General features: G+C 39.6%; 1 protein-coding gene across 1 annotated transcript in view; it reads left to right on the top strand.

Annotated features, from left to right (window-relative positions):
- Positions 1-1643: 1643 nt before the first annotated feature.
- Hus1-like (Hus1-like checkpoint clamp component) overlaps positions 1644-14343 on the top strand; it is a 60615-nt gene continuing 47915 nt past the window's right edge. Inside the window, 1 exon segment of the mRNA XM_067103922.1 lies at positions 1644-2215. Coding sequence (XP_066960023.1) covers positions 2164-2215 — 52 coding nt within the window. The 5' untranslated portion in view covers positions 1644-2163.

The following is a 14343-nucleotide window of genomic DNA, read 5'->3' on the forward strand; positions in this document are numbered from 1 at the left end:
AGTCATTTGGAACCTCCTCCTCCTCCTGTACCAGTCACTCTGGAACTACCTCCTTCCATACCAGTCACTCTGAAACCTCCTCATTCTCCACCAGTCACTCTAAAACCTCCTTCTATACCAGTCACTCCAAACTTCCCCCTTTCATACCAGTCATTCTGGAACGTCATTCTTCCTCCTTCTATGCCCATCACTCTAAAATGCCTTCCTTCCGTACCAGTCATTCTGAAACCTTTTCCTTCTGTACCATCCACTCTGAAATCTCCTTCCATACCGATCATTCCGAACCCTCCTCCTTCCTTCCCAGTCACTATGGAACCTCCTGAAATCTCCTTCCATACCAGTCACTCTGACACCCCCTCCTTCCATACCAGTCGTTCTGAAACCTCCTTGCTCCATACAAGTCACTCTAAAGCCTCTTCCTTTCTCTCTAGTCACTCTGAAACCTCTTCCTCTCTCTCTAGTCACTCTGAAACCTCGTCCCTATACGGTATATCAGTCACTCTAAAACCTCCTCCCTCCATACCAGTCACTGTTAAACCTCCTTCCATATCATTCATTCTGAAACCTCCCCCTTCCATACCATTTATTCTGAAACCTTCCCCTTCCATACCAGTTACTCTGAAAACTTTCATACCAACCACCCTGAAGCCTCCTCATTGCATACCAGTCACCCTGAAACCTCCTCCATCCATACCGGTCACCCTGAAACCTCCTTCCATACAAGTCATTCAGGAACCTCCTTCCCAACCAGTCACTCCGAGTAGGGAGATACATCATTATATGCCCAATGCACCAGGGACTGAAATACATAGCACGAAGAATACATTTTAAAGCAAAGGGTGCATGTTGAATAAATCTTACAGAAGGCGTTAGACACAATATTGGGCCGAGATATAGCAATAAACTGTATATATTGTTTGGGGATACAAGATCAAGTGTGACACAGTAGTATGGATTAGGAAATTCTCACTTGATAGTACCTCGTATTTTATAGATTAAAGGAATAGTGATGTGCAGGCCTCTTTAATGAGTGTAACTTTTTCTCTCTTTTTTTTTCTTATTAATCGCTTTATTGTATGATCGATGGAAAGTGTTTTGTGCTGTAATATCAGATCAAGACTGGTGGTTTTCAATCCTTGGTTTTAAAAAGAAAAAAATATAATACATGGTGTCTAAATGACGAGAAAAACAACCACAACACGTGCACACACGCACACATATACACACACACATATACAGTATATATAGTATATATACATATATAATACATGTATATAATTATATATATATACATACTGTATATATATATATATATATATATATATATATATATATATATATATATATATATATGTGTGTGTGTGTGTGTGTGTGTGTGTGTGTTGTGTGTATGAGTCTGTATGAGTCTGTTTTACATGATATATAGTATATATATATATATATATATATATATATATATATATATATATATATATATATATATATATATATATATATATATATATATGTGTGTGTGTGTGTGTGTGTGTGTGTGTGTGTGTGTGTGTGTGTGTGTGTGTGTGTGGTGTTTTAGGTGCCACTTACGGAGAAAAATCGGAGAGTTGTTTATTGTCAATTCCCACTGCCAAATGTATGAAGACAAGATAAGTAGCCTACGATATGAAACCAGTTGCCAATTGCCATATAGATTAGGAGGTAACTAAAACTGTCTTACGTTTACTGCCTCCATTTTCTATGTATGTTTCATGTCTCAGATATATCAAGAAAGTTACAGAACGACATTTTCATTAGTTCATTAGATGAATTAATCAGACGGCATCGGTGCCAGTGTTCAAAAGTTTACGTCTGTCATGTTCCCGCCTGGTTGTCCGACATTCAAAACACAATTCCAGTCAGTAATGTGTTTATTTAGTCGTATCTTTTGATTGCCACTTTATAACCTGATTCTAGCTTCACGTGCCAGTGCATATCCCGTATTACTGAAATACAACACGTGCAATCGACGCTGTCAACTGGTTTTAAAGTGCTATAACCCACTTCTCTCATGTCGCCGCCCAAAAGCCCTGTCTAGGCCAGTTGTGTAGGTGTCTTCAAAATCTTTTACTCTTGTACTTCAATGTCAAACGGAATTGATGGTGAAGTTTTAGATTTCCTGCAGCAACCATGAAGTTTAGAGGAAAGATGACTGAAGGTGCTTGCATCAAGCAGTTCATAAGTAAGTGCATCTGTAATTTTTTGTGATTTTGGCTATAGGCCTAGTCAGTACGTAGGTCACCATAATGTGTATAGTTGAGCCTTATGTTGTCCTTAAACTTAGACTGATCACTTTTTTATATTTGACAAGTAGCCTAAGGTGAGCACTTTATTTTCATACACTCGTTAGCCTAGAACTATTCAGGTTAGTTATGTTGGCCTAGGCTTGTTAGGCACAACTAACCTAGGTTTAGCTCACTGAGGCTAGACCTTCATTTAAAAAAATTGCAGCACAGACTATTAACCAAAGAAACCCATCATTGTGTATTATCTGACTTCTTGAAATTTTGCCTGGACTCATCCTTTTGGTGTGCTCAACCCAACGGTAGAACTCTACTTTAGTTGCACGGCCTGATTCCCGCCAGTCGCCGACCGGGACGGGTTACCGCCTTTTTGGGGGCCATGGCCCCCGACTAGGTCAGGGTACGCTGCCCTAAGTTAGGTTAGGTGGCCTAGGTAAGATCTGGTTAGGTCAGGACCTGGCATTATAGGAAATATGTCTATTTATGTTTGAGGATCCTGTCCTGGTCGAGGACTGGCGGGAATCAGGCCGCGCAATCAAAGTAAAGTTTTACCGTTTAGGTTTCTGTATTTACCGCCTTTTATTTATGGTATTGTGTGTGTTTATGTTTCTGATGTTTACCATCTTTTAGGCTGTTTATATTTTTATGTTCATCCCACGGGTGCTGGTACTGAATACGTCTCCCATTTTGCATGTAAACTGGTATTTACCAAATGAAAGGGGCATGGTAGTAGTTTTCAGTTTTACCGATTAGACTAGGCTATTAGATGTTAATCCAGTAACTTGTATGAACTACAGTGGGGAGCACTGAACCAGACTAAGTATTGATGTTACACAACCAAGCCTAGGGTATAGGCTATAGCTTGACTGACATCTATAAATCCTTAAGTGTCTGGGGTCTGACTACCTGCCAGCAGTGACAGTACAGTAAAGCCATGTCTCTCCAGACACGTAAGTGCAGATAATAAAGGTTTCTTTTGAACCTGTAGTAGGTTATTTAGTTAATCTGATAGGGTTTGATGTGATGTTGATGTATTAGCCATTAATTAGTGTTGGAAATGCTTGATTAATCCATTTCACACAGCACATACCCAAGTCCCTGTTCTAATAATTGCGTAATGGGAACAGTAAAGTTTCAATTTAAAAATAACCTAGACTAATAGCATTTCAGAATTAAAAATATTAATTTTGAGTGTCTCTGATGTTCTTTAAATTAGCAAATGAATAGTTTTAGAGATAGACTGCCTACCTATGTTCTGCAATTATGGGGGACCACAGTGGGAACGCTGGGTTTTTTTGTGGGAAGAGCATAAAAGTTTTATGTGCAAGAGTGTATCCAACCTAGTCAAACCTATGGCTGAAGGTTTTCAACCCACGCTAGCCCCACACCTAACCTAACTTATGGCACCATGTCCTTACCTGGTGGTGTTAGGGGGGGCAGCTTTTCCATATCTACTTCACAGCACTTTAGATTAGAATAAATAATAGGGTTGCAACCTAACCAAATGTAGGGTACCGGGTCTGCATCTGGCTGGGAGGGGCCTGTGGTCCTTTAGAACCCACAGTGACATAGCATAGGTTAGTAGGTCCTTGCTTAGCCTACCTAGTGCAGGTTACTAGGTCCTTGCTTATCCTACCTAGTGCCTGATGACAGTTGAAGAACCTTCAATAAACCTTACCTTTGTGATAATCAGAACTTGCAGAAGTATCACGGGGATGTTAGAGTAATTGCTTGTTTGTTCCCGTGGGAATACAAACCATCACTTCATAAAGGAGTATCTTTTAGCACAAGCTGGAACCAGTCAAAAACTTGGTAACAAGATGGTAACCAATTGGTTAACAGGTGGAGATAGGGGGTGAGTGAGGGAGCATCCCTTGCTCATCAACCATTGCCTTCACTTTTCTTTCAGCTGAAGTACAAAGCAGGCGTGCTACACAGCTCTTGTACTGACTGCCAGCTAAGAACTTAAAAGTTTTGGCTGAGTAGTTTCTCACTGCCATTCTCTCCCTTTTTTTCTGTTGTATGAACATTGCTTTTTGTGCTTTATTCCTACATGATGAAAAACCTAATGCTGATTTTACCAAGACATAGCCATCTTTGTATATGTCTCAGGTACTGACATTATCTTTCTAGATATTTTATTATGCAAGGAATTCCAGCCTCCACAAAAATTTCTTGCTAGGAAGTTATCTGGGATTTCCCGGGAAACATAGCAGCTTCTGGAAGGTGTTATCTAGTAGCTGTGTCATTTCCTGACTGATTACTAATAATATTTTTATTTCAGGTCCGTATGATTTAGTCATTTGTAAGTTCCCATGGGTGTTGGCCTACTATGGGTGAAGCGGTCCTTCTGCCACATGCTTCTTGTTCAGCCTAGCATAGGAAGGCCTTTATGCTATAATTTTTTTTGTGGTAGTCACTGGTAGTCTCATCCTTAACAAATACCACTTTGGAAGGGATTTTCTGTGTGCAGCAGTCTCTTGTGGAGAATTCCTCTGATGGGTACGACTTAGCCTTCAGTTCCGAACTTGACCAGCCCTGTGGTGCCAAGGTGACTAACGACAGCAGAGGGAAGAGTAGGAGGCTGGTAGTGCTGTTTTTCTACTTTGTTGTCTACCTCTTCCTCGACCCTGGTTTCTTTCCCTATGCAGCTAGCATCTACAGTATAAGGTGGAGTCTAAACCTTGTGTTAGAAGCCTGGATAGGTGTTCAGGAAGCCAAATAGGCATATCGAACTTAGGGGATGTGGTAGGATTTTATTCACAGAATTTATTCACTGAGTCTAAATTCATTCTCAGAATTCATTCATTGAGTCTTAATTCATTTGCTGAATTGCTTCTTGCATGCACTCTCCCCCTTGGGGAGGGTAGGGCGCCAAGTTCGTTGGTGGTAATAGGCTTTTCTTAGGTCTTTCAGCGAGCGTTCAGGCTTACATCAAGTTTAGGCTGCTCAACTCGCTTGGCCTAGTGCACAGTTGTTCCCCCATCACTTGAGACTTCTCGGAACCACACAGGGAGAGGTTAGAGCGACCCACTTGATGTGGGGTTGCACAGACGTGATGGCTAATTGTATGTCCAATCTTTGGGACAGGTTTACTGCTAGTATTGGTGTATCCTGCTCTTTCAGTTCTTCCATGGTCAATCAAAGACTGCTTTAGCAATCAACAGAATGCAAAAGGATAACTGACAAAAACAAGCTTTACTCAACCATTTTATTTGAAAAAACACTATAATAAAAAGTATGTACGCTTCTCTCAGGTGAGTTATTCACTCAAATGTTTTGACAGTACCAGCCTACCTAACCATGAACTAATTTAACCCTAAGAACATACACATAACAATTCATTACTCCAGTTGTTTCCTTTTGTTTAAATTTTAGTGGCTATCAGATCTTCCTTCACCTAAATACTGTACCTTAACATAAGTATCTTAATACTCAAGAAATCTTAATCTAAATTACGGTCTCTTCTCCTAACAGCTACACATTCTTATAATGCTCTTTTTACAAAAACCAAAAAAAAGAAGATTTGAAAGATCCATAAATTGAAATGCTTAGGCTCACTCTTAATAACTAAGAGGCCCAAAATTACACATCTCTTTCAACCAAAAGAACACATTTCCTCTGCACTGTTATGCAGAAAAATGTAAACATGTAATAAATATCAAAAGTCCTTCTTTATAACACTTCAAACATAATGTAGGAGTAAACAATGGCATAGGCTATTTCACACATGTCCATCTAGCAACCAAATTCTCCTTTATTCCTTCAGGGGCTGGCTCATGGCAGGTAGTTATGAAGCATTCCCACTGGCAAAAAGCAGACAGCAATTTGCTGTAGCACAGGTAATGTGTAGGTCATATATCACTGTATAGGCCGCAAACACTTCAAATTACCCCAGGCCTACATGGCTGCAAGTACATGCCCATAGTATGATGTAAGGAAATATAAAATAGTAGAAATGTATTAAAATATTAATTCACAGTTACTACAATAATGGTGCCTTAAAGGATTTACTCAAATGCTTCTCAAGTCAATTAAGACCTAAATGGATATCCATGCTGCATATTTCTACACATTTCATAACCTGTGATTACCTAGCCTAGTCTATTCCCAAGCACCAGGTAAAGATTGTGTAGCCTATAGGCTACGTTAGTTGGTGCATAAATAAAATCAATAATTATTTGAATTGTTGTACCAAAAATATATAAAATCAGTATCTCTAAGATTTTAAAATGTTTGGCAAAGCTCACCATTACAAAAAAGTACTTTAGTATTCCCATGGGAAAAGTACAAATGTCATGACAAATTTCTCAACACCTGTGATGTCACTACTGGCTCAGTAATAGCTGTTGGAAGTAGATCCACATGAATGTATTCCTTTAACATTGGAAAGAACCCCGATATTAAGGATAACTGGGGAACTATCGATATCACAAAACCATTTTGTTCGATTATAAAATACTACAAAGGAAATACTAGCCTTTAGTAAAAACCAAGGCTTGTAAGTCAAGCACAATTGGGAACTACGATCATGTCTGTTTCATAAACAAGAAGTTAGGCCAACCCAATTTACCCTCATGGTAACTTCAAATTACTTATCAATGTTAAAAATGGAATTTTATAAGTTTCAATAACAAAATTGTCTAATATTTTGCGTTAATGCTAATTCTCACTTTCTTATATGTAATTTACCAAGTACAGTAGAGCCCCGGTCCTCGACGCTAATCTGTTCCAGAAGAAGTGTCGAGATGCAGTTTAGTCGAAATCCGAATAAATTTTTCCCATAAGAAAGAACTGAAAATGGATTAATCCGTTCTTGACCACTGGTCATTTGACCTTACTTTTTATACACAAACATTACACATAAATTACAATTAAATAAGTTCAGGTTAAATAATTTACCATATTAGACGCCCTTTTGTCATTTTTAAATGCATACTGTATAAAAAAACTGGGACCAATGTGAACAAACAGCATAGGCGCCTAGGTAGCCTATAGGCACTACCAGAATGTACTGTAACAGGTAGACTCAAAAACTGTTGTTATAATAACAACATTGAAAAACAAATGATTATTTTAAATTAATAAAATATTAAAAATAAGCTGAATTATGTTTGTTATCATAAACTTGAGAAAAATTGCTTAAGTTACATTGGCACTAGGAAGCTTGTGGCATGAGCGGATGTGAACAAACAGCAGCGCCATCCTGATGGCCTATTGCAGTACTAATTACATATATAAATGTTTATTCAGTATTAATTTATGGTAAATTTCATACCGAGTCTACTGGAATAGTATGCAAAATCACTGTAAAACATGTCAATAAATGTTATGATACCCTAACATGTTTTTTCCATAAAAATCCTTGTAAAATAGGGTGTGTCTTTTATGATGGCAAATATAATTATGGTTATCATTTTTATATTACAGTAGACCTAAAAGAACCTTCTTACAATTACAATTGTTTCCACATTAACAGTATGTACTGTATGTACAGTACTAAATTTTTATCATCATTTGAGAGAGACTATATGTGTGCATGGTGTATACTGTGCTGTACACAGTTATGTAATATCCAAATGTCTGAATCTTGATAGCCAGCAATGTTTTGCTTCATACACCTGGCAGTAGTGGACAACCTCCAGTGCTGTTTGTTTTGCTCTACATCTTTCATACCGAAATCTTAAGAGGCCTAACACCTTCATGTACCCAGTACTATGCATTATTAAAGGGGTAAAAAAAATGGAGTTTTGAGGGAGAGAGGAAGTAACCCTGCATAGACAACACAAAACCAAAGAGGCTACCATCTCCGTGTACCCGGTACTATGCAACATTAAAGGGGTAAAAAAAATGGAGTTTTGAGGGGGAGAGGAAGTCTCCTACATCGACAACACAAAATCTTAAGATGCCTACCACCTTCGTGTACCTGGTACTATGCAATATTAAAGGGGTAAAAAATGGAGTTTTGAGGGAGAGAGGAAGTACCCTACATAGACAACACAAAATATATAATATTGACTAGTAAATGAACATCAAAAGGGATAAATAAGAAAACCTGAAATTAACTCATTTTTCATTTTATTATACTACAGTAGTTGGTATGAAATAACATAAACTAGGCTACTGTACACAAAAGGTAGGGAATGTTAATTTTTTTAGACATGAAGACAAGGAATCCTTAATACTAGCACAATCATATAAAGACATTAATACTGTACAGTACTGTAAATACATACATGTTGCTACTACTGCACCTAAATTGAAATTACACTGTACACATTGCTACTACAGTACTACACCTAAATTGAAATTACTGTACAGTATGTACTGTACACAGGACCTTCATTCTATGAAGGGTAAACCTGTGGAATAAACACAAAATCAAATGTAGAAATATTAATTACTGTACTTCTGTTATGAGCTGTAATCTACACAAAAATCCTTAACCTTACAAGCATTTCTAAGTCATTTATAAACACATTAAAAACTTTTTCACAACCAGTACAGCTTGACCTATACCTTGATGTTGATGAATAATTACAGTTGCTCCTCATACAACATGCATTGAACTTATCCAGGAACTTCATTCAGTGAAGTGTTTACTGTACAGTAATCTGTGGATTAAACACAAAATGAAATGTAGAAATATTATTTACTGGTATGAGCTGTAATAATACACAAAATCCTTAAACTTACAAACATCTCTAGGTCATTTTTAAACATTAAAAAGTTTTTAACAACTACAGCATGGCCCATACCTTGACACTCATGAATATGTAGCACACACTGAACGTCTCCAGGAAATTCATTCAATGAAGTGTAGTACAGGCGGTCCCCGGTTTACGACGGGGTTCCGTTCCCCGTCGTTCGAAAAATGTAAGCCGGAAAATCGTCGAAAATCGTCAAAAATCATAAGAAAACCTTACTTTAATGCTCTGGGTGCATTGAAAACGATGTAAACTGCATTATTATTGAGTTTTACATAAAAAAACCTTCAAATTATGATTAATCGTCGAATTTCTTCTGTCGGAGCCGGAAAATCGAAATAATTTCTGATGAATATATTTGAAAATCGTCAAAAATCATAAAACCGGGACTGCCTGTACTGTACAGTAACCTGTGGATTAAACACAAAATGATAATACTGTTAGTATAACTCAATATTTATGACCTCTTTCATTGCTCTAACTTGCATGAATTTATTATTCATTGTATCTCTAGGTCATTTATAAACATCAAAAAAGTTTTTAACAACTATAGTAGGGCCCATACCTTAACATTGATGAGGATGTGGATCTGTGGAGATGGACATGGAGGGGAAGTATGGAGAGAGCGCCATTGTTTGGAAGGGGAATCTCCTTCCATAAAATCTGGTTGCTGCTCTTCAGGAGTTTTTTCTCCTTTGTCTTTTTTCACTGGGACTGGGCTGGCTTTCTTTTTTAGAAAAAAACTAGTACAGTGTTGTCTGCTGTTGGTGTTTCTTTAGCTGTTTTTTGTAGATGTTAACTGAACTGTTGTCAACCTAATCAATAGCCCAGTTAATTAGTTTGTAAGGACTGGGAATGAGCGACATAATGGCTGGGTGTTAACTGGTTTATTGGTTGTTCCTTACTGAGATAAATGTCAGAATCTTGGAAGAATATATTGTAGCGTCTACACACAGACAGGTAAAGCGGACATAAAAGGTTCAGACATCTGTGTTTGTCGGCAGACAAACAGATGGCGATATCAAGAGACATGATTAACATACGGTGATGAAACATACATCAGTGGAAGGGTCAGAAATTCTACATATGGCCAATTGCATGAGATTCAAGACATTAATGGATACAATGCAATAGCATAATAAATGTGAAATGGAGAGACAGTCTTAACATACACACAGTTTGATACAGAAGTGGATTAAACACAAAAATGATAATACTGTTAGACAACAATGCTTAGGGAGAAACTCGGAAATATATTTATGACCGAGACGCTCTGTTTTTCATTGCGATCTAACTAACACACACGTGTTTGGAAGAGACAGCGTCGGGGCTTTATTATTCCCCACTGTCTGATTGTTTCTCGCCGGGCGACTGGTCATTTATAAACATCAAAAAAGTTTTTACCGGCCAGCAACTCGAGGAGGACGGGAGCTGGTTGAAGGGTGACGCCGGATGATCCTTCGGTGGGGCCGAGGGCATGATCCTTAACATTGATGAGGATGTGGCTGGTCTGTTGGTCAGATGGACGAGTATGGGGCGGCTTCAGGTTTCCTGGAGGAGGTATCCAGGGCTCCGGTGGTGGAGTGGGTCATCTCGGAGGGTCGGACTAATACTGAACTGGAACGGCGGGAAACAGCGAGGCGGCGAAGGGTCTATCAGGCGTGGGTCGTCATCCTTGGTTTATAAAATGGCTGGGTGTTAACTGGTTTATTGGTTGCTTACTGAGATAAATCAGAATCTTGGAAGATGTTTTTCTCGGTAATTTGTCATCTGTTTTTCACAAACAGATGACTCAAGAGACATGGCGGTGATGAAACATACATCAGTTTTTCAGAAAAAATGGCCAATTGCATGAGATTCAAGACACATTAATGGATACAATGCAATAGCATAATAAATGTGAAATGTCTGCTGTTTTACAGTGTTTCTGAGTAGCTGATTTTTGCATGGCAATGCAAGTAGTGGTGATTGTACATGTTAAGACAACAATGCTTAGGGAGAAACAGATGGAAATATTGTATGGTTGAAATCGCGTTCCTGTAGAGAAAGAAAAGCTAATCCTGTTTTGTCCTGTCGAGCCCAGATTACATTAGTTCCGTGTTCTTGGGGCTCTTACAAGTTCCTTGTCTTGGTGATGCTTCTCAAAGAACTCTTGGAATTTCTCCCAGTGCAGAAGCATCTTGATTTCTTTGGAAGCTGACTCCTTCTTGCTCTCCTCCTCTCCAGACACCTCCTCAGCCAAAATCTTCTGCTGCTTCTCGTGAAGTCCCTGGAGTTCCTCTGTTGTCAGCTCAGTGTTGTGTTCTGCCACCAGCTCCTCAATGTCATCAGAACTCACCTCCAAGCCCATTGACTTGGCCACAGAAACAATTTCCTCAACATCTGGATCAGGCAGAGGAAGGGGATCAGCTTCAGGGTCATCTGCAAGCTGACTAGGGGCATCAAAACCTTAAAAGTCCCTAAGAGAGCCCCATCAGGCCCAAGGTTTCTCCAAGCTGCTCTTAGAGTCCTCTTAGAAACATCTGCCCATGCTTTGTTTATCAGCCTGACACAACTAAGGATGTGTAAATGTTCCTTCCCGAATTTGGTCAAAGTTAGGCTGGTTTCGCTGGTAACTTCAAAACACCTTTGGAAAAGCACCTTGGTGTACAGCTTTTTGAAATTAGCAATGATCTGCTGGTCCATAGGCTGGATTAGTGAGGTAGTTCTGGGTGGCAAAAACTTGACTTTTAGCCAGCTAAACTCGTCTGCCAACTCATATTCCATGTTTGTGGGGTGGATAGGGGCATTATCCAAGACAAGAAGTGCCTTGAGGGGCAAATCTTTTTCCTGAAGGTATTTTTTTATAGTGGGTGCACACACTTCAGAAATCCACTCTCTAAAAATTTGCCTTGTTACCCAAGCTTTAGCATTCGACTTCCAGATCACATTTAATTTACTCTTAAGCGTGTTATGTTTCTTAAAAATTGTAGGGGTTTCCGAGTGGTAGACTAACAGACGCTTTATTTTCAAATCTCCACTAGCGTTCGCGCATGACAGCAAAGTTAGCCTGTCTTTCATTGGTTTGTGACCAGGCAATTTCTTCTCCTCTTTAGTAATGTAGGTCCTCTTTGGCATTTTCTTCCAAAAGAGGCCTGTCTCATCACAGTTGAAGATCTGGTTCAATATATAACCATTTTCGTTCATGAACTGTTGAAAATCTTTTACATACTTTTCTGCAGCTTTTTATCAGCACTTGGTGCCTCCCCATGCCTTACAACACTGTGGATGCCACTTCTTTTCTTAAATCTATCGAACCATCCCCTACTGGCTATAAACTCATGCTCGGTACTACTAGATCCAGCTCTGTTTTTCATAAGATCAGCATGCAAACTTTTAGCCTTTGCGCAAATCATAGCCTCTGAATGCTATCACCAGCAGTCTGTTTTTCATTTATTATGGGAGGCCTCTGTTTAGTCAAACTCATAACTTCCTTAGCAACACTAGCGCTTTTCATAGCCTCTTTATTTTTCAAAAATGTGCCTGTGGTTGACCTGGGTAGCTTAAACTGTGATGCTAAATCAGTCACACGAATGCCGCTTTCATACTTCTCAATAATCTCCTTCTTAAGTTCTGTTGTGGTTCTTACTGTTTTCTCTTCTGCTTGTCAGCATTGGCTATCTTGGGACCCATGATTTAATAAAAATGCAGTGCAGAAAAGCAAAAAAACTGATGCAGTACCTGTACAAGCGTGTACTTCTCAAAACAACAGCAGCAGCGTGAGTGGAGCTTTAAATGCTTTTAAATACGCATGGGAAGAACGCCACCAACAACGCCAACTAGCGGTGGCTGACCTAAATACTTTTGTTTACAAACGTCCTATGATTCATTGGGTCGGATTCCAGTTTGTTGTTCAAGCTCCGACACAAAAGTTACTCGAAATTTGGGGTCGAAATCCGATTATGTCGAGTTCTGGTACAGTCGAGGACCAGGGTTCCATTGTAATTACATAGCTATACTTTCTACTCGCACGGCAGTTAAAAATTTTGAAGTTCGCGGTAGCGATTCATTTGTTTACTGTAAAGTGTAGGTAACGACCCCGCCCTCTATCGGGGAACAATAGGTGTAGTGTAACAGTGATAGTTATTTCTCTTTCTGCCGGCTTTGACATCAAACATCGAATGTTTTGGGGGTTGAATTTTAGGATTTTTCTTCACTTTTCCCAAGGATTTGGTGAAGTACTGATTGATTTAGCAGATTTTGAGCTTAACCCAGTGATTTTTCTGCACTTTCTTTTTTGTGATGTCTGATTCCAGTTCATCAAGTATTAGATATTGTAGGGAGGGTTGCAAGACCTGAATGACCAAAGTAACCTACGATAGTCATACGATCTGTGCAAAATATAGAGGACAAGAATGTTCAATAGGTCTCACTTGTGCTGAATATGTTGGGTGGGATGAGGTTTCATTTGGGTAAATTAGATAGATAGGCTGAGGAAGGCGGCCGTTAGAGCTGAAAGTAGAGCTCAGAGTGTAGAACCTGTCACTAACATTCAGCTCACTGGCCGTAACATTCCTTCTTCTCCTGCCCTTGATTTATCCCCCGTCCTTAGTCCTCCTAATAATTCTCCATCCACTATTCTTGGCTCCCATGCTTCTGAACCTGAGAGTAAGTTTGATCGTATATTCGATCTAGTAGTTAATACTGTGTCAGAGTTGTGTGAATCGCTTAAGGTCGTTATGGATGAAGGGCAAAGTATTAAACAAGTGCCAGTGGAAGAAGTGGTTATCCGTCCTGCTGACGCTCTCAGACGAAGGTCACTGTCACACCTGATTCTGGGAGTAGACATACTGGAGGTCCAAAGGAGGTTAGCAGGGTTTGCCCACTGGCAGTCACCCCCTCATCCAATTCAGTGTTTTGTGGTTCTGACAGCCATAGGAAAGGTATCACAGTGAGCACCCACAAGTTATCATCTAACTCTGATAGTGACTCCAGTGTGAATAAGAGGCATTTTTGGTGCTTCCTGGGAGAATCTCGCCCCTTGAAGAGACGTCATGGTAAAGAATCCTCTCCCTTTTCACTGAAGCGTGCTAGAGACCGTTCTGTTAGCCTGCAACCAGGTTGTAGTACATGGCAAACCCCTGTTCGCCATTCTCCCGAGCATTCTCATGCAGAAGTACTCAGCTCCTAAACACCTTTCTAAGAAATGCTCGTCTTCTTCTGGGTGCCCACATGAGCAGCCAGATTGTTTGTCAGAGTGCTTCCCAGTCTTTGAGCGCCCATCTCGGACTTCAGAGTGCCCACCTTGACCCAGCTTGGCACCAGCTTCTAAGCGCTCGGACCCAGCTGACCGCCCTACGTCGACAGAATGCCCTCCTACT

This window comes from Macrobrachium rosenbergii, chromosome 5 (genome assembly GCF_040412425.1).
Source record: "Macrobrachium rosenbergii isolate ZJJX-2024 chromosome 5, ASM4041242v1, whole genome shotgun sequence".
NCBI lineage: Eukaryota > Metazoa > Arthropoda > Malacostraca > Decapoda > Palaemonidae > Macrobrachium > Macrobrachium rosenbergii.